General features: G+C 44.3%; 1 protein-coding gene across 2 annotated transcripts in view; it reads right to left on the bottom strand.

The window, feature by feature from the left end:
- Positions 1 to 26,088, bottom strand: part of CCDC63 (coiled-coil domain containing 63) — a 680,572-nt gene that overhangs the window by 89,084 nt on the left and 565,400 nt on the right. For both annotated transcript variants that reach the window (XM_069619536.1, XM_069619535.1), the window contains one exon: positions 8,689 to 8,889. In XM_069619536.1, coding sequence (XP_069475637.1) covers positions 8,689 to 8,889 — 201 coding nt within the window. The remainder of the gene's footprint in view (positions 1 to 8,688; positions 8,890 to 26,088) is intronic.

Consider the following 26,088-nt stretch of genomic DNA (forward strand, 5'->3'; position numbering starts at 1 on the left):
CTAATTAGAAATTCACATTCCTGCTTACTGATCATTTCAGCGTCAAACGCTGAAGTCACCTTTTCTTTGATAATATTCATAAGTTTAGCAGAGGGGTCATTAGCAAGTCTCAAATAGCTCACATTATCTGATAGTAGTCTTTCACATTCTCTTACATAATCACTACGATTCATCAACACAATAGCTCCTCCCTTATCCGCTTGTCTGATAATCAAGTTATTATCTTTTGCTAACTTTAGTGCCGATGCTTTTTGTAGCCTACTAAAGTTAGAGTTGCGAGACTTTTCACTGGATTCTAACTTCAGAACCTCCGTCAAAACCTGTCTTTCAAAGACAATGGATTCGGCGGTATGGGAATGACTAGGAGCACAGAACGTAGATGCATTACGCAACCCACTGAAATTGTTGCTGACATATCCTTCATGTTCACTGAAGTATTCGTTCAGACGTACTTTGCGCATAAACGCAAAAAACTCCGTTCTAAATTCAAAAGGATCATGTGATTTAGTAATGACAAAGCTCAGACCCTTATTAAGGGTACTTTCCTCTTCCGAGGAGAGGACATGAGAAGACAACCAGGTCAGGACAAGGAGTCGTACAAGGAATCAATGGTGATAAATTTGTCTTCTCATGTCCTCTCCTCGGAAGAGGAAAGTACCCTTAATAAGGGTCTGAGCTTTGTCATTACTAAATCACATGATCCTTTTGAATTTAGAACGGAGTTTTTTGCGTTTATGCGCAAAGTACGTCTGAACGAATACTTCAGTGAACATGAAGGATATGTCAGCAACAATTTCAGTGGGTTGCGTAATGCATCTACGTTCTGTGCTCCTAGTCATTCCCATACCGCCGAATCCATTGTCTTTGAAAGACAGGTTTTGGCAGAGGTTCTCAAGTTAGAATCCAGTGAAAAGTCTCGCAACTCTAACTTTAGTAGGCTACAAAAAGCATCGGCACTAAAGTTAGCAAAAGATAATAACTTGATTATCAGACAAGCGGATAAGGGAGGAGCTATTGTGTTGATGAATCGTAGTGATTATGTAAGAGAATGTGAAAGACTACTATCAGATAATGTGAGCTATTTGAGACTTGCTAATGACCCCTCTGCTAAACTTATGAATATTATCAAAGAAAAGGTGACTTCAGCGTTTGACGCTGAAATGATCAGTAAGCAGGAATGTGAATTTCTAATTAGGGATCACGGAAGGGTACCTGTTTTTTACATCTTGCCCAAAGTACATAAGAGACTTGTTGATCCCCCTGGCAGACCCATAGTATCTGGTGTTAATTCAATTTTGGAACCCTTGTCCAAATTTGCAGACTTTTATCTAAGACCATCTGTTTTGAAAATGAAAAGTTATTTGAGAGACACCACTGATGCTATTAACAAAATAGAAAGCATAGAGTTTATTCCGGGCCATTCTCTACTGATAGGCTTGGATATTCAATCTTTGTACACTGTGATACCCCAAAGAGCCACACTAGAGGTGGTTGAAGAAGTGTTGATGAATAGAGAGGATGGTCATCCTGTGAGCAATGCATTTATTTTGTGGTGTACGGAGTTTGCCTTGACCCAAAACTTTTTTCAATTTCAAGGTACTTTTTTTCAACAGATTGAGGGTACTGCTATGGGTGCTGCCATGGCTCCCAATTTAGCTAATCTCTACGTCGAGTATTTTGAAAAAGCAGTGATATACCCAGCCACCAACCCCTTTATCCATAATTTGAGGAAGTGGCTGAGGTATATAGATGATATACTGATTGTATGGGATGGCTCAAGAGAAGAGGCTGATAGTTTTGTGACATGGCTCAACCAACAAAACCGGTTTTTGAAATTTACTGGGTCTATATGTGATTTGGAGACCCATTTTTTAGACATTACCATTTTTCATCACAATGGTTTTTTGAAAGTGAAGCCCTACAATAAGACCACTGATAGGAACTCTTTATTACACTTCAACAGCCATCATGCCAAACATTTAAAGAATAATTTGCCATTCGGACAATTTTTGAGGCTGAAGCGTAACAGTAGTCTAAAAGATGATTTTGCTCAAAGTGCGGATGTATTGACCAACAAACTGTTGGCCAAGGGTTATCCGTCTAGAGTAATAAGAAATGCTTCAAAAAGAGCCTACAATAACAATCGCGAGGCATTGCTGGAGAAAAGTAACAAGACTACTAAAAAGATTGGCACTGTTTTTGTTAACACTTTTTCGAATTTGTCCTATAAAATCAAAACCATTGTGATGAAAACTTGGAAGAAAGTCTATTGTGGTAAAGAAGTGTTGCCTCCTTTAGTGGCGTTTAGAAAAAGTCAGAATCTACGGAATATTCTAATCAGAAATGATGTGACAGAAATGCGAACTCCACAGGTTAGACAAACTAGACTGTGGGGTATGCCTGAAGTGAAAGGACATTTTCCATGTGGGAATTGCAGCATGTTTGGACAAACAAAAGAAACTAGAGTATTGCAAATTCTACCTGATGTAAAGTGGGTCTTCAGTGAAATGACAAATTGTAACACAGCCAATGTTGTATATTTAATCACTTGCCCGTGTGGCCTACATTATGTGGGAAAAACGAATAGGCAATGTAAAGTTCGAATGGTGGAACATCGCAGCTGTCTCAAAAACCAGGTGATTACTGCTCCCCTTGTCAAACACTTTATTGAAAAGAAACATGGTTTTAATGATTTCACATGGCTGATTTTGAAAAAGGTGCATGGACATACCAAAATTGAAACGGATCGAAAATTATTGAATGTAGAGCAAAAAATTATTTTTAAATTACAGAGTAATGTGCTAGGTCTCAACGAAAGCATTGATTGGCATTTGGTCAGCCAAGTATGATTTTTGACAGTGTGAGATGCATATACCATATTGTGTTGGTGCCAGCATATCATTGTTTTAAAAAACACCTGTTTAGTGCTCGTGGTGTCCACTAATCTGTTCTACACCAGTAGGCTTCAGGTCCGTTCCAATATGGCCCTTCCCTTTGATGGACTTTTTTTTCCAACACTGAGTAGTGTAGTCCTTTTTCTATGTTGCCGGGTCCGTTCCAACATGGCCCTTCCTTTTGATGGACTTTCCTTCCTACACTGAGTAGTGTAGTCCTTTCTTTGTGTTGCCGCATGACCATAGACGTACTGTTAGTGTGCAGCAGTTTTTGGTTTCACTGAATTCAGTGTTGGCTGTGTGCGTTTGGAAGCTGCCATTAGAGTGATTTAATCCCTCTGAGTGTACAGGTGAGTCATTAGCATTGTGGTTCTGTGTGTGATAATTTTCCCACTGCCGGTACATTCCCTTCCTGTACGCGTGGGGTAGTTTGGTTATCTTTTGCCATGGGTTTCCCACGTTGTGTAGGATGGACAGCATGGAAGTTTTTTCTGCATTCTATATATTGTACGGGCACTTAGTCTTAATCACGAGGGTGAAATAAAAGCACTCCCATCGGTACATGTTGAAGGGTGATGCCAGACATATGGTGTTCATTGCCATGCATCCATTGTTTTCCAGATTGATACTTTACGGCTTGACTGTGTGGATTTCTCCTTTGCAAACACGTTGATTGCTGCTTTGCTTGTTACAGTCTTGATCCCTACATCTGTGAAGGTAATTTATTTTATGATATTTGGAGCCCTGTTTTCATGTGTAATTGCATTTTGAAGCCCCTTTCTGGATATAACAGAGCATGTGGTCTCTGTGTATTGGTTCTGTCTCATTTAGGTGTGGCGATACTTTAGCGGACTATGACGCTTTTGTGAAGTAGTGGTCTCTCATTTGGCGAGAAACCAGCGAATTTGTCATCCTGTGACGCGCTTTGAAGTTTCACCATTTAAAGGTAAATTTGTGGGTGCCCTGTTGGGACCCGTGTGAGTGTGGCATAACCTCTATGCCATGTTCTTTTTCTACATTTTGTAGTACTTCCTTTCCCTCTTTTTGGAACTCATTAGTTTGTCCTTTTACTCTTACAGGCTCGGAGGTTCTTTCCTTCCTTTGCCTGTATAGAAGTTTGAATCTACCCTTTCAGCACGGTGTTGAAGAGATTAGTGGATGCTTTTTTAAAAAAAAAATTCCCCTGAAGAATGTTCGCCCGAACTGGGCAGTGAAGAACAGAAACATGTTGGGATGGTTGTTGTTTTAGAGACACATTGAGATTTTTTTGTGTTATGTAATGTGATATCTTTTGTGTCATGCAAATAAGTGAACTTTGTATTTCATGTTTTAGTAACTGTTTTTTAGTGTTTAGTACACTGTGTTAGGTGAGGGTAGTGTTTTATGTTTAAATTCAGTTCGAATTATTTGAATAAAAATTTGTTATACACATTTTTTAATCAATCATAGCAGACGGTCCATTTTTTCAGGACTAGTGATGCCGGAAAACCTTATAGAGTTCCTGTGTAAAAGGGGTTGGATGTAAGTAAAACAAGACGTGTTATCTTACTCTTTATTGTATTATACATACCCATGGAACCAGAAAACTGGGCTGAAGGTTGGTCTCCCTACCAGAAGAGACTAACAATGTGATTTTCCATTAACTGGGCTCCTTACCTCCAACAACCTACATGCCAAAGCATAGTACAGTCATCTCCATTATCACGGCAAGATATCCACTCTCTCTCGCCTTCTGCATGAGCCACAGCGCTGTACACTACAGCTCATGGAAACTATGGCATCAGATAGTAGAATCCTATACAGTGTGTTCCCCCTATGTGTAGTTCATCTACACCTGCAAGATAATATACATGGGTCGTTCTCTGTTCTGCCCCACCTTTCGCATTATTGGCTAACTTGGACTAGCCAGAGTGTGGCCCGGATAAGTCCTCTCTACCACCACAGTCGATAGTGGTGGAGTGCCAATACAATGTCACTGATAGAAATTCTACTGGGGGTTTATTTTATCAGGACGGGGTATCCCCCAGACTCTGCAGCTCCCCCTTCTAAATCCCTACTACCACTGTAAAGCAAAAATAAATTAGTATGTTCCCGGCCCCATGTTTTATCGGTTCTATGTTCATTCATCCCCTATTATTTTTTCGCAGCTTTTGCCAAAAATATTTTGCCAAAAAAATGAATCTAATTGTTTCTTTTTTTATTTGTGGGGTCCCCCCAAAACCCCTCTCCTATTATTGATCCCTGATACTCCACCCCATCCTACTCCTCATATGCCCTCCATATTTTTAGATGATTTTTTTCAGCAAAAAACTTTCGGCAAAAAGTGCAGCGAAAAATAAACGGACGATGGATGAACGTCGTACCATTTTATCGGCGACATTTTAGTGCCAGCAAAATGACCTGATATGGAACAATCCTGATTTACGTTGCCCCATTTACTGAAATTGAACTTGTCCATTTACCTGGTGGAGTTACAGCATAGCAATGCAGGGCTGTGGTTTGTTTGCCCCATAGCTAATTACTGGCAATACTTTGCCCTGGCAAAAACCTGTTCTTGTGATGGGCTGAAGCACACCATTTTGAACAAAATGTATGTGGATGTTGCAAACGTCCCCACAGGGGTGTTGCTAGGTCTGGAAAAGATCCTGGGCTACACTAATTCTGGGACTGTCGGGACTGGGGGCTAGCTAGCCTTTTTGGTTGTAACCCCTGAACTTCTATCCGAAGCTACAACCAAAAGACCCGGGGCTATAGCCCCCTCAACCCACCCTCTAGAAACGCCTCTGCGTCCCCGTTTGTGTTTTCACCCATCCAATCCACCACATTTTTCCAATGGCCACCAGAAACTGATTTATCTGTGTGCAGTGCAGCATTTTATCCCAATAAATAAACCCATTCAAATCAGGTCTCATCCACCATGAACGCTGCTTCCACAGCTGGGAATCAGCAATGTAGCTTAAGACAACACTCTGGGTTTCTTTCTGGTCACGTGTCTGCAACCTTCATCTGTCCATATATTTTCGCTTCGGGATCCCATGATCCTGCTCCATTGGCTATGCTGGCTAGTGCTGAAGGAAGTTGCCGTCCAAAACATCTGACGAGCCAATGGTGGCAGATCCCTTTTACAAAAGTCATGTGTAGGCTTAAATACACAAACGCCATTTAAAATCCATTCTCAGCCTATTTTCTGCACCCTAGAGGAAGTGGGGTGTTAACTCTCTTATATCAACTGCAGCTGCCCGGTGGCAATTGCTAGATGCATCATGAATCCATTCTCAGCCTATTTTCTGCACCCTAGAGGAAGTGGGGTGTTAACTCTCTTATATCAACTGCAGCTGCCCGGTGGCAATTGCTAGATGCATCATGCAAGACGTGGCCAATGGAGCTTGTGTAATAAATTAACTTAATTGAAAGGAACATTTCATGAAATCACAGTAACAAATGCTAGAACATAACTATCTTGGTGGAATTATGATTGACTGCATCTCAAAGAATTACATAATACCAATGATAAGTTTGACATATATGCAAATGTAGGTTCTATGTGATGTTTGCAAAATGAAACCATTTTGCAACTCCTGTAGTGCTGGCACTCTTGCGCCATGGGAAATAGAACCTTTGTCACAATTTTCCACTTCAACATCCACCCAAATGTCCATTCGCGGACTGTCAAGGGACACCCCCGGAAACTATGCCCCTTGCCCTGCCCCTCTCACCCTCATGCTCCATGCACCTACATAAGCTTAATCTAGAGGACTCACCCTCCCTACCCCCCCGGAACCCTTGCTATTTCCTCCAACTCCCCACTCCATTTGCCCCCTACTTGCCCTATTTCCCCCAAATCACCTCCTCTTCTCGGCCGATCAGCCTGGCACCCCATGCAGAGGAACATTGCAGAAAGGACCTTTGTCACTGGATTATATGCAAAAGGTTTTTTCCGCAATGTGCACCAGGGGCTCAAACTGATGTCATGGGTTGCTAAGAGGATGTAATTGATGAGGATCACCGCATGATTGCGTATTGCCGAAAAACCATACTATAGATGGTGTAAGGATCTGATAGTTGGATTCTACGTGAAAATATGTAAAATGAAGCTTGTCCTCGTTACTGTTTTCTCCCACAGTCATACATATCTGAAGAATCCTGCAAGAAGTCCAAAACAGTATCACACCAGGCTACGTTGGACTGCATTTAAGGCTAAGTCTTCACACCAGTGGATGGGTGTAAATATATCTCGTGATTATTTGGAGGGCAACTGAACATAGTGAAAGTGCACAGAGCGTGCCATCACACCGTTATCTGGCAGGATGGCATGAGGCTTGGAGGCTCACACAGAGGACACGCACTTATCCTAGGAAGTGGCAACCAAAATAGGCTTGGACGCTATTACGGCACCTGCAGATCGGGTAAGCTCCTCGCGCAGCATGATGCTATCTTCTCCTTCTGAGGATGCACCGTATGCCCTTAGGCACCCATGACTCGCTCAACCAAAAGCTAAAACCAGCATTGTTGACACTACTAAAAAAACAAAAACACAAATTTTCCACTGTCCAAAATCACTCATTCTTTTTAACCTAACTCCTCTTGGGATACATCGACCAAAACACAGCTGGGAGCTGAGCTAACCTTTTCTCTCTCCTACTTGGGAAGTAAATTAACGGACAGCATTGCACAATCCTAACATGGAATTCCATGCCACAGTAAGAAAATGTGTCCTTGCTGCCTGCACCAATGTAACCACCCCTGAACCCTCATGTAAGAACATTCATTGTGTTGGCTTTGCCCCTAATGTCAGTAGCAAATGCCATACCACAATAAAGAAAAATGTCCTTGCTGTCTGCTAAAATGCAGCCCGGTAACCCCTGCACACCATGTAAGAACACTCATCATTTTGGCTTTGTCCATAATGCCAATGAACATTTTAAGAAAGCATGCTTGTGCTGGCAAACGCTGCATCTGTGTAGCCTGCCACCCCCATCAGAGGATCACTTATTAGCTGACATGTGTGCATGCAGACACATTCAAACACACGCCCAAAATACACACTATCCCATTCTAGCATGGACCCATACAACATACACACTCTCATTCTCACACACACAAACACACACACACACACACACACGCAAACCAATCTTTCATTCACACATGCACACAAACATACACACTGCTGCCTCATTCACATGCTCACCCATACATTACAACATAAACATTAGCTGCACTTTTCACATGTTACACAAATTCACATTCCCACTCACACTGAGACAGACACAAACCCATGCATACATGCATTCATGCACTCATACACACAAAATGTTGTTCTTCTTACCTGCAGTCCCAGCCTCCTGACATGGCCATGGCCCCTATGTTCCTGCACAGCATCCAAACATGATGCAGGGAGAGCTTCTTGGTTCCTGTACAGGCATGGTGGAGTGGCAACGCCACCCTCTCACCAGCCCAGGCCCTCTAAATATGTACATTCAGTCATGCAGTACCACAGCCTGAACCCCTAATGAGCGATACAAGGCTGGGGAAGTAAAATGTCCCCGACCTTGCACAGCCCATTGGGAATGCACGCTGGGGTACTACTGCCAAAAGGAAACCATGTTTGCCTACACACAGTGAAGAGCCAGCCCAGAGGCCTTTTATCAGCTGCAGATAACGGTTGAGGATGTGCTCAGTGTTTTCCCTGGGCTGGATGGGCTCCTCCATAATGGGTGGTGGTTGGCACCCTGCCCCCCGTTGTGGCCGGCCCCCATAAGAAAGCAAAAAAGGAGAGATAAGTGTCACTTACCGGTTTCATCAAAATCGTCAAGGTCATCGTCTCCAGCGACGGCGGGTAACCCCACTTTAACAGATGGCACAGTCTTAAGGAATGCAGCACCACCTAAAAAGGGGTTGAGTGCGGTGTCAGCGCCGTCGGGGTCCTCCGACTCTTTATAACGCACCAAGGCTTCAACTCTCAAGAGTTCATTGGCTTTTTCCTCAATGATACCTAGAAAGAAATGGTACAAGAGTATTATTACCTCATTAGAATAGGGTATTATATTACCAAAGGAGTTAGTGTGAAAAGAGAGCATATGGTACACAACTACTCGAGGGATATTACATACGTGGAAAAACTCGGTATGCCCTGACACAAAATGAGTAAAAAGGCGGCATAAATACACTCACTCAAATGGCCGAAGAAGGTCGCTGGGCATAGAAAATCACAAATGCTCATTTTTAATAGGGCAGTTTGGGCAGTTTTGGAACTGTGGCCACTGAAGGAAATCTGAGCAAATGTTCTGCCCAAGATCTGAAAATCCAGATCACCAAATTACTGTGAATGCAAGCAGAGGCCAATTGATAATGATGTGTTACTATATAGCACTTACACTTAAACGCTTTACATAGAACAAATATACATATAATATCAACCAACCTGTGTTGATACTCATTTACCGACCTCAGAAGGATAAAAGGCTGAGTTGGCCTGCCCGCGATTCGAACCAGCAAATCTCACACACACACATTGCAGCCGCAAGCGCTGAACCCACTGAGCTATCTTACCGGCTATAGTCAGATTTGGAATATGAGTTTAAAATCCATATCTCCTCGTTCCATGGTCCTTGGACTTTGTTTTTTTGGGGGGCCTTTGCCATGTATTTTGAAGAGGATGTTTTGCATGAAATCCAGTGCAAAACGTCCTCTCTAAAAAACATGGAGAACGAAAGGTAGTATGATGGGCAGAGCCAGCGGAGGAGGAGGCACACTGACTTGGAAATGGTGAATGATGGGGTCTAGAGGTGAAGGGGACGCCGGCAAACTAGGGAGTGGAGGAGGGGGGAGGGGAGTGGCGGGGCTCTAGGGTTGACCCCTCGTATAAGGCGAGCTGAGAGATGGGACGTGTAGAGGAACACATTGGTTGAAGTGTCTGGGGGGGGGGTAGAGAGGCAGTGGTCAGACTGGGAAGTGGGCGAGGTTGAATAAAGAAAAATCCAAACCAATAGCAAAACCCATCCATTAAATGTTGATGTATGATGAGATGTACACAACGCTATGAAAGAATGGTGCAGGTTAATCTTTCCTAAATGTAATAGGCAACACGCTGGGATTGGTCTGTTTTATTGACAACTAGCTGGGGCACGTTGCCCGTGTCCTGATCGAGTGGTGTCTCATGTGCCCCGGAGGATGTTGCTCTTGTCCTCTTGTCAGCAAGTCGTGCTTCAGTTTGCTCTGGTGTCTCATGTGCCCTGGAGGATGTTGCTCTTGTCCTCATGTCAGCAAGTCTGGCTTCTGTTTCCTCTGGTGTCTCATTGGCTCTGGAGAGAGTTGCTCTTGTCCTCTGGTCGGCAAGTCATGCTGCTGTTTGTTGTTGTGTTTCAGAAGCTCTTGATATTGATTTCGCAGATGGAGCTTTTTCAAGTGATGTTTGCTTTTTGTGCGTCATGTTTCAGTCACTCAATGGCTTCAGCACATTTGAGAAAATGTCCAAGGAAGATTAATTGATTGTGCTCTGTTCTTGTGAATAAACTCAAGTAAACTGTAACCTTGCCAGTTCCCATATTTGGAGTGGCGTGATAAAAACATATTTTTTTTATTCCCTTTAAACATGCTTTAATAAACACTTTCAAACTGTACACAGTAATGATACATTTCAAAACATTGAACATCTTTCTTCAAACACTTTCCAAATTGTGCCTCCTTCTAGTACCTACTGTAATGAATCGGTGTGATCATCAGTAGATGAGGGTGTCTGCGGAGTGATTTCTTTGCATCGAAACATAGACTACAATCTTGTGCCAGACAAAAGAGGAATCCATGTCAAATTTGGTAGATGTGGGTTCAACGGTGTGGACAAACATACAGACACACATCCCAAAAACTGTTTTGCATTGCGTATAAGAATTTTGCATCCAAACATTGACTACGATCTTTCCCCAGACGAAGAGGAATCCATGAAAAATTTGGTAGACATGGGTTCAACGGTGTGGACTAACATACATAGACACATCCAAAAAATGTTTTGCTTTGCATATAAGATTTTTGCATCCAAACATAGACTACGATCTTGCACCAGACACAAGAGGAATACATGTCAAATTTGATAGACGTGGGTTCAACGGTGGGGATTTGTATAGCCGGACAAACATACACCTACATACATTCCGCTTTATATATAAAGATGCTGAATTTGGCACTATCATCCTTCTCTCAGATTTGTAAAACAGCCTCCAAATGATCCCATTGATTGCCATTCTGTACATGTAGTCATTTAAAGCCCATCTATTACATCTTTATTTTCTGGATGTAAGAAATGAAGCCCTTTTAATGCGTTCCTACAAACCACTGACCCACCCTGAAGTGGAAGGGGATGTGCTTTATTTTTTAATATTTGTTTTTTATTTACTTGTTTAAAATCAAAACAGAACTGATTTTTACAAGAAACATTTCAAAGAAAATGTAGGTATAGGAGATCGTAGTTGTAATCGGGTGGCTCTCACTTAGTTGTTAGTAACTAGGTTTTCAGTCTCTGTGGCCATTTTCAAAGCTGCTTCTAACATCTTAACTGCGGCAGTTGACCATTTTGTTTTTTCTCCTGCAACCAGGCGGCATCAACATGCATCTTCATCTCTAAATGGGGAGTCGTGAAATAAAGGAACCAAAAAAGCTTCCCGCAAATGGGCTGTTTTAACACAGTTCAGAAGCAGATGTCTTGAGGTTTCCACCATTTTGACGTTTTCGCATAGTCTGCAGGTTTTCGAAGCTGTATGAGAGCGAATGGCTCGGATTTCTTGAGTAGGGATTAGATGTAATATAATTTTGATTACAAATATTTGAAGTTTCTTATTTGGAAATGTTATACAGTAATTCATAGGTAATCTTAACTTGTTGGTGGTTGATGGCAGGTGACATAATAGTTTGTTGGCTGTTGCCATTTCACACGTTTTAATCCAGTCTTCTTGTGCCATTTTGGATTTGATCTTTTCAGGATTTTGGAGTAGATCGTCTTGGGTAGTACAGGCAAGATCTTTGAGCTTCTTCTTGATCTTCTGTTCCCAGGAGTTCAAGGCTTTGCAGCGGCCTTGGTAAAGTTCCTCCTGTAACATTTTATATGTCGGAAGGCTTTCTGGCATTATGATTTTCCTGAGGAGTCTCATTTGACTTTGTTCCACCGAAGCCGCGAGCGATAGCAGACCTTATTCGAGTCTGATAGCTGGTATCGACGTTGATTTGGAAAAGTCCCAATACAGCTTTCCAGCGGTAACCTTCAAGTTTTGCCCATATTTCGTCCAGTATATTTAGGGCCGCGTCCATTCCATAGGTTAATACAGGAACCACCTTCTGTTTGTAGAATTGAATCGCTGGTAAAAGGGAACATTTCCCATATTTGCGGTTGACTAGCCTCGTTTGGGTAGTCAACGTTTTTGTTTTGCTCCACAGAGCCAGGTGTATTGACTTTTCAGACCTTGTTGCATCGATCATTATTCCCAGATATTTGATGCCTGTAACTATCTCGATCTTTGTGTTGTTAAGAAACCAGTTGCCGCTTCCTCTAGCTTTATAGCGACTTTTCCCCATGATCAAAAGTTTGGATTTTGCAGTGTTGATCTCCAGATCGTTTTCACTTATGTACTTTGCCAAGTTAGTTAGTTGGCGCTGGAGGCCTATTTGCGTTTGATCCCGGAGGATCAGATCATCGGCGTAGAGAAGTCTTGATATTAAATAGTTCCCGACTTTTGGCGGAAATGATCTGACCGATGGTTGGGTACGTTGAAAATCTCCCAAGAACGCAATAAAGAGGGCCGGAGCAAGTGGACAGCCTTGTTTCACTCCACGTTCTGACTTAAACTGGTCAGACAACATGCCCTGCCGGTTTAGTCGGACTCAAATTTTTGTGTCAGTGTGGAGTGCGATCACTGGCTCTAAGATTTCCCTGTGGCAATTCCAGTTGGTTAGTTTAGTCCAAAGCTTTTGTCGACTGATTTTATCGAAAGCTTGCGACAAGTCTATGAACGCTAGGAAGACTTGTGGCACACCGTTCTTTATGTTTTCTTTTATGATGTTCAAGATCATGATGTTGATACTGGTGCTTGCGTTCTTCAAGAAGCCCGTTTGCAGTGGATCTACGCATAGAGAATTTCGTGCCCTTTTTTGAAATCTTGTTAGAAGAAGAGTTGCTAAGATCTTGCCCATAATATCTAACAAGGCTATTGGGCGATAGTTGGCCGAGTTGTCTCTATTTCCTTTTTTGAAGATTGGGACTACAGAGCTTCAGTCCATGTTTTTGGAATTAGTTTGGTAACTTGGCATTGCTCAAAGATTCTGGTTACGAGGAAAGACCATTCCAATGGGTGCTGTTTCAAGTCTATGTTGGTTAGGCCATCCGGATCAGGAGCCCTAGGTGATTTCAGTTTAGAGATTGCTAGAAAAATGTCCTCCTGGTCTGCTAAATTCACCCATGCTGTTTCTTTTTGAAATATGGGGGTGCTTGTCGAGAAAGGGAGGGGTGCAAATTGATTAGAAAAAAAGGTCATCCAAGGTGATTCTGGAATGGTGTTTATCAATTGGTTATCGGTCTGGGTATCTTTGTTCTTTATTAGGGCCCAAAAATCTCTTGTGCTCTTTGAGGTTAAAGTTTTAAGCATTTGCTCTATGTCGTTTTGAAACATTGCTGCTTTGTGATATTTTAGGCATGATCTATACAATCTTATTGCCGCTTTCAAAATGCTTTTTTGTTCGTCATCGTCATTGAATCTGCATGAACGCCTTAGTTTTCACAGTTCTCTTCTTTTGCAAACTAATTGCGTATCATATTCATGCGGTCCATATTTCTTTGTATTACTTTGTTTCCCTTGTTTTGTCCTGTGAGTTAGGAGAAGAGGGAGGTAGTTCGGCCTAACTGGCGCGCCGCTGGAGTTTCTGATTTCTTCATCATATCTATTTGCAATCTCTATTATGTTTGTCGCCGTTAGTTGGATTTGTGTTTGTTTAGTCGACGATTCTATGTTAGCTGTATACGTTTCTTTCTGAACACTTGTTGTTTCGAAAGCCATGGCTAACAAATTGTGATCGCTTTCCTTCATTCTATAGACCTCATAGGAGCAGACGTATGATAGTAGAGCGTGTGAGATGAAGATGTAGTCCAACTTTGCTGATGCTTCTGCTCGTTCCCATGTTGGCATGGCTGGTAACTGGCCTCGCACTATTGCTACGTTGTGAAAATTTCTGGCATCCATAAGGTTTGACCATAAAACTCCCCTTTCGACGGCTGCTATAATAGATGGAATGGTGGAAGGTCGATCACACTTGGCGTTTAGATCACCACAGATAATGATGTGATCAGTTCCCAGTTCAGTTGTGAATTTATCCAATATTTCAGCCACTGTGTCACAAAGGTCGATGTTATTGACTCTTTGGGGGTTCCAGTAAACATTTATAATGGCTAACTTTGACTTCATTCTACCCCTTGAAGCCTCCTTTGGGTGAGACCACTCCGTCTGTAGAGCTAAAACACCATAAGTTTCTGCCACCTTCATTTTGATGGAAATAACCGAGCCGACGCGTACTGCTGTTAAAAGGCCTGACGATGGTCTGCCTAAGATACCTTTCACCGCTGGTGATATTTGAGTTTTCGTAGCCGTCGAGCGCTGGTTTTTCCATCAGCCAAATCTCCTGGTGACATATTATATCGGATAGGGCTAGATCTTGTGTGTCGGGCTTAGTCAGGTGTTCGTGCCCCCTCGTGTTCCATGAGCACATCGTTGTTACTTGTGTGGTGTCTTCAACGGGCAATTTCGATGAATGGGCAGTGGAGGGTGTGTCGGTCTTTTTCGTTGCTAATTTTTGGGGTTTGGGTTCAAGACATTTTTCAACCATCTCCATGGGCCTGTCGGTTCACGTTTTTTACTTTGCCCCTGATTGGATCTTTGTTTTGCCGAGCCATCGTATACGTATTTTCTATCTGATCTTAATCTCCTTCTTTTTGAATTTTCTCCATATTCTGTTCTTGAGTAATTTATTCTTTCGTTTCGGGAGTTTTACACAGGTTGAACCCTCCCACGGCGTTGCCCACCTGCGTCTTTGTGGCCGTCCATCTTTTATTTTTGTATAGGTCTTCTGTTTTTGACCGATAATGGTCACGTGTTTCTTCCATTTTGTTTAGTGGAGGCAGGTTATTAGCCGGAGGTGGCGAAGGTAATATTTGTGAAAAGGCGAAGCCCAATTGCTCTAACACCATGAAGACTTCTTCATTTAGTTCATGTCTCGCTAAGTTTTTGACATGGATGTATGCTTTATCCTTTTTTTCCCTGTTGTAGGGCTCAATCAAGACGAAGTCTGTCGTGTTCAACGATTTCAATTTTGATGCTTTAGTTAAGATGTCTAGGACTGTCTTCCTGTTTAAGGCCAGCACGTTTTTCCCTACTATCAACTGCTCCCTCTTGAAAGTGCGAATAGAGCTTGATCTTTGTTCATGTGGGTACGGGAGATCAGGTCGCATTTGATCTTTTTTCTCTAGCTGGTTGATTTTCGAGTTAGTCACCTCGGTGATGTTGGAGCCGCCGTTTCCGTGAGACTCTGGCCTTTCAGTATGCTTGATTTGTGTTTTATTAGGTATTTTGTCATTCTGTTGCCTTCTCAAAGTGTCCTGCCCTGTTGTTTCTGTTTGGTATGTTACTGGTTTAGTCATAACCAAAATCACTTTCTTGTTTTCTTTGGGGGGCATAGTTTTAGAGTCTACATTGGACAGTGGTTCCAAAATCTGTTGTGAGGTACGAATGAGTCTGTTGGAGATGACTGGGAGTTCTCTAACTCAATTATCATCTGCAATGTCTCTTTCGAAGTGGTTTCCTGAGTCGCTGCTGCAGGTATGGACGGTTTAGTTTGAGGTGTCACAACAGGTTTTGTAAGTTCAAAGATGGTAGCAACTTTTGGTGGTTCTTTTTTTTTTAATGAATACTCCGGGTTGAAGTTTTTGGGCCGGACCGAGCCATCTGCCCACTGATTCCTTCACTTTCAGTTTCACGGCCCGCTAGGCCTGTTTCGAGTGGAAGGTTGTTTTTTTTGTCGAATCATTTTTATTGATATCAAATCTCTGAGCCGCTATCTGAGGTTCAGTTTGGATATTTGATTGGTGGACCAAACAGGCATTTAGGGAGGTACTAGTTCTGATTTGGTTTTGGAGGCGGGCGATTCTTAATTCCCAGCATCGTTTCCGCTCAGTATTTTGATGGTCTGGTGCTGTGATAAAGCCCTCCAAAAAGGTTACTTTTGAATTCGTCATTGCTGTTAATGTGAGAGAGTCTTTCATTGTGTCGTTTATTGACTCGTACAACTTTACAAAAGGAGCAAGCCCCACCGTGATCGCTGACATAATTGTTAGTAGGTCGGGCTTCTTTCCTAGTGTGTCTTTTAGCGAGATCGCAAAGATGTCACTAGATCTTCTATTTCGTGTTAGTGTAGATGCGTCTTTTGGATGGCCATTTTGTGTTGGTGATCCTCCTGTGGCTAGATCGATTATCTTAGTTTTTTGTCCCACAGGTATGGAGGGAAGACTGATCAGTATTTGGTGAGTTTTACTCCTTTGTTCGATTTCGTCTGAGTGAGTATTCACTGATGGTACCAGTAACTCTTTTACCATTCCATTCTTCCCAAGTAGTTGTGATGGATCGCCTTTGTCAGGCAATTGGTGCGGAGCTGTTGCCGCTGCCAGTGGAGGCAAGTTTGAGTGGATACTCCGTGGTTGCAGGTCTCCTGTAGAATCTTCACGTGTTGTGCGCCTGCAGAGGAGAGGACCCTGTGGGTAAATTCTGTGGGATGTCTTCACTGTTTTTCTTTGTTTAGGGGCTGATGGAATTTCTAGGACCGCATCCAACATTTCTGCGTCAGAAAGCTCTGCGTCGGTTTCCAGTTTTCTCTTCATTTGTTTGGTGAAGAAGTCTTTCAAGGCATGAGACATTAGGGGGTTTGGGAAGGTCGCTTTTCCTGGGTCCGTTTTCTTTGTTATTGTACGATTTATTTTTTTGCTGGAATCCTTGGGTTACTGTCTCCCTTTGTTCTCTAGATTCTTTTTTTTAGATTTTTTTGAAAAAAATATTGCCATTGCTATTTCTCTTTTTTGTGCATATGGCTCACTTACTGGATCTTTTGCAGTATTAAGTGACATTTCTGCTTCGGTGGGATTGCCTGTATGCTCACCCTCGTTCAATACTAGAGGGGGGCATGACAGGGGCTCCATTATTTTGTTGTATGATGGAGATTGTGGAGAGGAAGAAGGTATCACAACTAAGTCTTCCTCGAGCATGTCTGGATGTTGATAATTAGGTTTTTTATGGACTTCCACTTGAGTGGTAATTCGCAGAATTAGCTGAGTTTCCATGTTTAACACAGCTGGTAGCAAATTGTTTTTGATGAGAATCTTCCTGGTGTTGCGCCGTCGACTTGGTCTTCGTTTGTAGGCTGTACCACAAGCACAAGGGACTTTAGAGGGTCGTTCCTGGATAGTTGGCAGACGACTGGCAAGCTGGGGTCAGAACGGCAGCCTCCTTAGACCCGTTGGACATGGCCCCACTCGCCGCAGCGGCGGCTTCCCGTCGCTGGAGATCGACATCAGTTTGTTCCGTGGTGGAGGTGGAGCTTCAGCAGACGGTACTTGTCCACCCCTCCCTCCCGTTCCCAATAACCCTACCGGTAAGTGTGGAGCATTGAGGGTGTGGGATGATGTTACGGGAGGGGGCTAGTATGGCCAAAAACCTCATCCTCCTCTGCACTTACTTCAGAATCTTGAGAAAGAGACCCGCGTTGACTGTCACCTCTTCCAGTGACAATGGAGTCTCCTGCGAGAGGGTGAGCGTACACGGGGCTGGATGCGGCAGAAAAAGATGTTGTAGCCTCTCCCTTTCTTGGCGCTGAGTGACTTCGGCTGTTACCTTTTCCTTTTTGATGTTCTAGTCGGGAGTACTGACTTCTCAGCACCCGGCCTGGAGGGCTTTGCGACTGAAGTGGGTGGACCGAATTTTCAATAAGTCTGTCTGTTTTTCTGGGAAGCAGGGGTGTTCCCAAGTCCTCCGGCTGGTCCATGGCTTCTTGGCTACTGTGGACTGTTGTAGACTGCTTGCAACTCGGCGAGCCAACTCTGCGTGCCGCTCCGCGTGGTTGCTGGAGGTTTTACCAGCTCCTCCTCCCAGCAACAGAGACAGACACTATGAACAGACTGCAGGCAGGTAGAGACGGGGACTGCTGTCGGCTGTAGACTGCTCGCAACTCGGCGAGCCAACTCTGTGTGCCGCTCCGCGTGGTTGCTGGAGGTTTTACCAGCTCCTCCTCCCAGCAACAGAGACAGACACTGTGAACAGACTGCAGGCAGGTAGAGACAGGGACTGCTGTAGGCGCTTTATTAGAATTTGAAAGAGATTTTTTTTCAGCCTCTACTATGCCTTTTTTTATGCTTTTTATTTATTTATTTGATTACGTATCGACCATTGAGAAGGTGCCCATCACAGGCAATCTACTTCATGATGACTACAGTGGACTGGGTCCAGTCGGAGATAACAGTGGGTAGGCTTTACGGATCTCCATAACTTGAATGCCTTCCATTACTTTCAGTGCACTTTTATGCCACTTTAGGTTTACCACACCTTTATTGCACATCTGTGCCCTATCAGGCCTCTAAGAAAAATCAGTAATGCCTGTAATGCTTTCTAAGTCTTATAAAGCTGTAGATGCCTCTTATGCACGCCAAGCATTTCATGTCATTCATGTTTGTTTGCCTTTATTCGCTTCTCTTGCCTCGTACCACTCTACTCCCCCTTCCCCACCCTCTGAATCACTCCCGGTCGCCTTTTCACTGGTCCCTCTGTGCTCCCTCATACTCTCTAAACCTACCTTTTCTCACCTCCTCACTTGCCTCCACGCTCCACTTTATCTGCTCTCGCCTAGTAACTCGTTCTGCCCTTCCCCTGCGCATTCTGTATTCTCCTGCTGTGGTGTTTTAACAGAGGATCGGGGAATTCCCAATCAACAGCTATGATGTCACCAGACGGGGATACCGCTTTGTCTCCATCAGGTATTTTATTTTGCTTTTAAAGGTGCTGAGGGGAGATGGAACATCTGGGGGGATTTTTTATGGAAATACTTGTTTACCATTTCTACAACTCACAGAAAACCCACCTGATTATGTGTGCTGCAATGGCAGTGTTGGTCCCCATTGTGATTTGGAAGAATGTACTGCCATAAGAAATGCCACCTGTGTGATATTTTCGAATATTGTAGGGCGCACACAAAAAAGACTGGGATTTTTTGCCCGATTTCATGCGGCCTTCAATACTCGAAAATATCACGTTTCAGGTGGTTTGTACCCCCTGGACCTTTTTGAAAGCAATCCCCCAGCCACCCTCACCTTTAAAATCGGGGGAGTTCCACACTCCCAGACCTCCCTTTGCTCCCCTCCCCACCATAAACATTCATAAACAAAACACACCCAAACAGAAATACACACAAACAGAAACAGAAACACACTTATTTGCCCATCCACCACATCCCTTCCACGCAACAAACACGCACCATCGACCCACACAAACACTTACACAAACACATACTTTCTCCCTGTCGCTCTAATCCCCTTCACACTACAAATATTCCCCCACAACATACACACAGATACACAAACACCTCTCACAAATACAGCTTTTGTCTTCCCCTGCGCAGCCGCGTCTGTCAGTGTGCGGCAGGGGCATGACAGCACGATTGAGAAAGACTGTTCTGAGCGGTCTCAGAGTGCTCTTTCAAAATGTATCTTTTTTATTTAAAAAAAAATGAAAACAGATATTTTCAGTATGGACCATGGTAAATCCTCAATTTTTTAGCTAACCCGCAGGAAATTGTAGCGCGGTGATCATCCAACGCACCTTATAGGGAGACAGGTGTAGGCGAGCACACAATATACAACTTAACCCTTCACTTATAACTTGACCAGCCTCTTACCTGTCTACAAACCCCCCTCTCCTGGGTTAGAGAGCACCCTGGTGTACTTGGATAGGCAGAAGGTAAGGATAGGGAAGATCTAGAGGTTAGTGTTATGATTATGATTGGTCATTGATAACAAATAGGGCAAATAGGTTCCCCAAATACCCCTAAGGAGGAAACACAAGGTTAGAGTAACTGGAGCACACAAGGTGAGGCGGACAAAAGGAATGCTGGTGTACGGTTCTTTTTAGTTGTTTTAAGCTTTCTTATATACTTTCCCAGTACCCCAGCAGGTTTTTGTGAGTTTTTTACAAAAAGGGGCAAAACACTATACAATATATACAACTTAAATTTTCCTAAGCAGCTGCGTTACTAAAAAAATGAAACACAAAAATTGAAGAGTCTTTTAAAACTATAAAATGTCTTTAAAAATATATACACATTCTATATAGTGCACTGTATTAAAACCTGTTTAAAAAGACCTCATTTGTAAGACAACCTGGCCAGAGCTGTCTCAAGGTCCTTGCTGCTCGCTTAATCTTCCTTTCTCCTTCCTACGCTCCAGTGGGCGGGAGGCGGCAGCAGCAGCAACAGTGTGTGGGGGCCCCAATGTCTTTAAATCTTTATGTAGACTGGGCTGTGTGTGTCAGATGCAGCCCAGCACTCAGAGGCAGCATGGGGGGCCCCACACTACTCACTCTACCTTGGCCACGTCTGGCAGGTGTGGCCCATGGAGTCCTGGTGGGCCACCTGTAAAGGAGGTGGCCATTATTTTTAAAGTAAGCCCCAGGGGGGATAAAACAAATTTTATGCGCTCCCCTACTATGGGGAACACCAGTAATTAAATGTGCCCTGGAATGAGGGCCACCTCAGGGGCAGCAGCAGTGGTTAGGGTGCTCCCCTGTCTATCAGCGGAGCGCTTACAGGGCCCAAGCAGTGGTTAGGGCTATAGGTGCTGAGCAGAGCGAGTGCCATGAACCGTGATACAGGGTTTCACCAACTGACTCCAGTGCTCCGCTCGCGCGCCTGCAATGTTTTTTTCTTTTCTTTTGGAGTAAAGGGACCCTTGTGTGTACCATGCTTGGTGTCCCTTAATCTAGTTTTTTCTCCCTCCCCTGATCCCCGCAGCAGCTCTCGCGCTGGGGATCTGATTTTTTTTCCATTTTGAGGATCCCCGGCACGGCCTGCATCAGGGACCCGATTTTCATTTATTTTCATATTGAGATCCCTGGCGCAGCTTTACGTGCCGGTGAGCATTCCTTTTATCCCCCCCGACTGGGGGTTACAAAATTCATCCACTAAGTGCTGGAGCTTTTTCCTCCACTTTATTTCCAAACTCAAAATTTGGGGTGTGGGGCAAATAAGGGGAACCAAGATGGCCACAGGTTGGAGAGCAGCATGAAGGCTTGGCTCTCACCCACTTCAGCGCCAGAAATAGCAAGAAAACAATAAAGATCCCTTCCCCGGGCAGGGGAAACAAAGTACGTGATGGGAAGTACCCACTGCTAGGGGCAAGCGAGCCAACAGACTGGTGCAGCATCCCAGTAAAGGGGTATATCCCGGGGACCGGGAGCCGCAAAGAGAAGGCGCAGAGAGAGAAACGTGCCGGGCGCTGCAGTGGAGGCACTTCCGTCGTTGGTGGGTAGTGCGGCAGTTTGAGGGAGACGCATAGGAGAGAGGGTAAGAGCAGAGAGGATCCCGCTGGAGACGAACACCTCGACATCTGAGATGAGCTGGGTGTGATCGTGTGCAGCCCAGGCTGAGTAACGGGCAGTGCCGGTGAGCCCGTGGGGAGGGAAGCAGGCCCAGACCTCCCCCAGCTGGTAGAGAGAAGATGTGAAGAGAAGCCCGGCCTGCTAAAGGAAGATGAGCGGTCTTCTTCACGGCCCACTCCAGAGAACAGCAATAGACTTGCACAGGGAAGAGAGGTGAGCTGAAGCACTTAAACCATTTAGAGAAGATACCTAGCGGGATGGGGGCTGGAAGGGTACAGTTTGCCCAAATCGAGTCCTCCAGTAAAGGCCCATCAATCCATCCAGAGACCCTCCCCAGTAATGCTTAGGGGCACTGGTCCAGGCCCCCAAATAACACAATTCTACGGCATCACAAGGGGGGGTGCAGGGGCCCAACAAGAGAGGTGAAGGATCCAGTCGACCGCTGAACAAAGCCCTGTGGGGCATGGAAGAATAAGAGGAGGGGGCAGGCAGAGAATGGTTAAGGCAGATCTGGTGAGCACCACTGAAAGTTGAGCCCCAGCCAACAGCCATGCATAGACCAAGGGAGGAGAGATGAGACCGGGTGGGGGCAAAGCCTGAAGGCCCTGTGGAATGGAGCCAGGGTAGGCCAGACAGTGCATCAGGGAGCCACAAGAGGGGTGGGGTACTAGCCCTTGCTTGCAGACAAAATGAACAACAATGTTTAAGCACAAGAATAAAGACATGCAAGTAGCAGTGAAGGCAGCCAAGAAGGCCCAGGAGAGCACCCTACAAAAAATGTGGCGTAAAGGTGATGAGAATGCCGAAGACAGTGAGTGGGACCCAGCTTGACAGTATGAAATCGAGCACTCTGGGAGCACACAGAATGTCCAGGTGGTTACCCAAGAGGTTCTTTGCCAATGTTTGATGACTTTGGAGAAAAGATCTCAGCGACCATACAATCACAGTTGAGCCTGATGGGAACAGAGCTCGCCCGTCCTTGCAGGAGGTGAAGGGGGACATAGCGAACCTCGACAAACGAACTGACGTGGCAGAGAAGGCGTTCAAGATAGACGAATGTATGGAGCGGCTGGCGATGGTCACCCAGAAACTAGAAATCCAAAGCGAAGATTTGGAAAATCAATAAAAGAGGTCTAACATTAGGATAAAAGGTTTGGCGGAAGCAGTAGCGGACAAGGATCTCCGGGAAATGGCGCAACACATGTTTGCGGATCTGCTGGAAGTAGAGGACTGGGCTGGGATTCAATTGGACCACAGTCACAGAGTGGGTCCGAGGAGGGGAGTGCCGGTGGCCAGGCCCAGGACGTGGTAGTAACTCTGCATCAATACAGCCAAAAGGAGAGGGTTCAAGCGTCCACCAGGAAGGCCAGAGCAATCAAATACAATGGATATGAGCTTCAGGTCCTGGCTCAGACATCCCTGGTGAAGTTTTGGCTGATGGGCCTAGTAGTGCAAGCACTGACAAAAGCCGAGGTGCGATATAAGTGAACCTTTCCCTTAGGCCTTTTATTCAAATGGGAAGGGAGGCACCATCGGGTCACATCATGCGAGCAAGGTCTGAGGGTAATAAAGATTGAAGAGGAAGAGTACGCCCGACAGGAAAGACGACCGAAGAGAGATGCCATCAAACGGAAGGTGTGGGAATGGACAAATGTCCTGCCAAAGGGCCTCAAAAAGTGAGCACCAATCAGCCTGGCCAGAGCCCTGAACTTGCAGGGTGGTCCTGAGGACTCGCTTTCTGTGGCAAACAAAGCTCTGGCAACCTGAGGGGACAAGGGGCTTCACTTAATCTTGTGCAAACATCTGCCTGAGGAAAAGTGATTGTGGAGAAGCACTGGGGGAGGTGGGGCAGTTACTATCTTGGTTACTCAAAAGGGTTGGGGTAGACTTGCCATGGTAAACTCTGGTTTATTAACAGGGCTCAACACTCAGGAAGAAAGGCTCGGGGGAGCTAGAGGCTGGTTGAGCACGACCAGAGTCGAGGGGTAATGGGGGAAAAGGGAGGGTGTTGGGCAGGAGGGTTGGAGGAGGTTGAGGGAGGGCGATGCGGGAGGGGTGGATGATAGGGGTGGCCTGCTGGGGGGACGCCTACAGGGATGCATGGGGCTTGTGAGGCATTTCCCGTTACACAGACTATGGATAGAGAGGTGAAATTCTGCATCCTCAACCTCAACGTTAGGGAGCTTAACTCCCCCATTAAGAGGAAGAAGGTGGAGAATTTCATGGGGAGAGTAAAACCCGGGATTGTAGCCTTCTAGGAAGCACATATTGAGAGGAGGGATAGGCATAAAATAAAAATCATTGGCAATAGCCACTTATACCAAGCTAATGCCCAGGGTAAGACAGGGGGAGTTCTAACAGCAGCCGAGGATATGCCGGGTTTCAGGGTGACAGCCACTGAGGGGGACGATGTAGGTAGATATCTAGTGGTGGATTTCCAGTGGGACGGATGGTCCTACACTATAGCAACTGTATACGCCCTTAACACAGGTCAAGATGGGTTTTTGCGGTCAGCACTGACTAAATTAGAGAGGTTCGCCATAAGACAGGTAATCGTATTAGGGGACTTCAATTTGGCATGGGACCTGATAGGAGCGAAAGTGTATACCATAACCAGGGAACATGATCTGGAAAGTTAAAGGAGAGTATGGCCCAACTTGCTCTGGTGGATTGCTGGAGGGAATCAAGAGGGGAGGACACGGGCTACACATTCTATTCCCATGTCCATCGAACCTTCTCAAGAATTGATTATGCATGAATGTCTAATCACTCCTGGGGCAGCTCACGGAAATGGAGCTCGGGAAATAGCACTCTTGGATCTTGTACCCATTATACTGGTCCTGCAAATCGGGATAAGGGAGTCAGGCCTATGGAGGTGGAAATTCCCAAGTCACCTGTTAAAGGAAGGGATATCTGTGAGGAGGTAAAGGGTAAAATCGAGGATTTTTTTAAGTTGAATACTACAGAGGGTGTCAAGGAGCATGAGGGGGGAGATGATTGCTATGAAATCCCAGAGGGACAAACAGATGGGCTAAATGCAGAAATATGTGGAGACCAGGCTCAAACAAGTAATGGGAAAAATGGTAGACAACGGGGGAAGTGGGCTGAGGAAGGCATACAGGCAGTGAAGGGGCCAGCTTGACATCCTACAGACCAGAGAGGCAGAACGGGCATTACTATACCTCCAAGAGAGGTATTATGTAAAGGCAAAGAAGGCATACCACCTCCTGGCTTGTCAGGTTAGAAAGAAGGAGGCAGCAAGGACGATAGTTAGAATTAAGAAGGAATCAGGGGAATATAGTGTAGCTACACCTAATATACTTTCGGAGTTTTCAGGTTTTTTATTTTTTATTTTATTGTTCTGTTGATTTGTTTACAGAAAACCTTACTCAACATAGACAGCATATAAAAAAAAACAAATAAATGAAAATAAAAAAGGACTTAGCTCATACAAATCTCCTTAAAACATACATTAAAACATATTTCAAGCATAAATAATTCAAACATGCATCATAAATTAAAAATAAAAACATCAAGTTACAGACAAGAAGGAAAAAAAAGTTATTTCACGTTAGTAACCAAACCTCATGACAAATTCTATCCATTTGACCAGTTCTGTTCATCTAACGAAAATCCCATTAGGGACTGAGATTCTTTTTATCCTATTGTATTGTGGCTAGCGTAAGGAACTAATTCAGGGCTAGGGTCAATGAAATACTCATACCCCACATACATCTACACCAAAATAGATTCACTGAGACCTCCATGTTTTTATCAAATTTATCTTTGAAAGTATCAAGACGCATAGTATAAAAGTAAAGACACGTGATAACTATATGTCTAAGAGTTTCAGCAGAATTCATGTTCCCGTAAAATCTACAATGGTTCAGAGAGGAGTTGAATGCAGACAATTTGGAGGAATCCTTCCAATACTTGATCCTTTCATAAGTGGGAATCTGGTTTAGCCTAAATCGCATATAGGTCATTTGTACATTAGCACATGGAAATCTTTGGAGCTAGAGAGGCATACATTCCCTTGCATGCACAAAGTTGGAATATTCCCTATAGGTAGAGTAAGTGGCAATGCAATTGACGGTCTCCGTCCAGTCGACCATGAACAGAGACCTCTTAACGATCCCTGGTCGTTGCACTAGATCTTCCACCGCTAACCCAAGGGAAACCAGGACGGACTTCATCTTAGAGCATAACTCTTATATAGAAGAGACAGATTCTGTATGCATAACCAAACCAAGTGTCTCATATAACACATATTTTGTGGGGTCACTCATTTTCTTAAAGGTGGTGAGTTGTTTCCAGACATATGTAGCTTTCAGAGATATTAAACAAAGCTCATGTCTTATGACTGCGTTGGGTGCGGCCATAGACAAACCCAACAGCTCCTTCCAAAGTTTCCCTTGTATCATATACAGGGTAGAACCCAAATCGTGAGTGGAAAGGTCAAGACCATATAAAATAATGGGTTTGAACTTGGCAAGATAGTAACCCCTTACTGGGATTAGAGAAAATTAGCA

This window comes from Ambystoma mexicanum, chromosome 10 (assembly GCF_040938575.1).
Source record: "Ambystoma mexicanum isolate Mex_15411 chromosome 10, UKY_AmexF1_1, whole genome shotgun sequence".
Taxonomy (NCBI): domain Eukaryota; kingdom Metazoa; phylum Chordata; class Amphibia; order Caudata; family Ambystomatidae; genus Ambystoma; species Ambystoma mexicanum.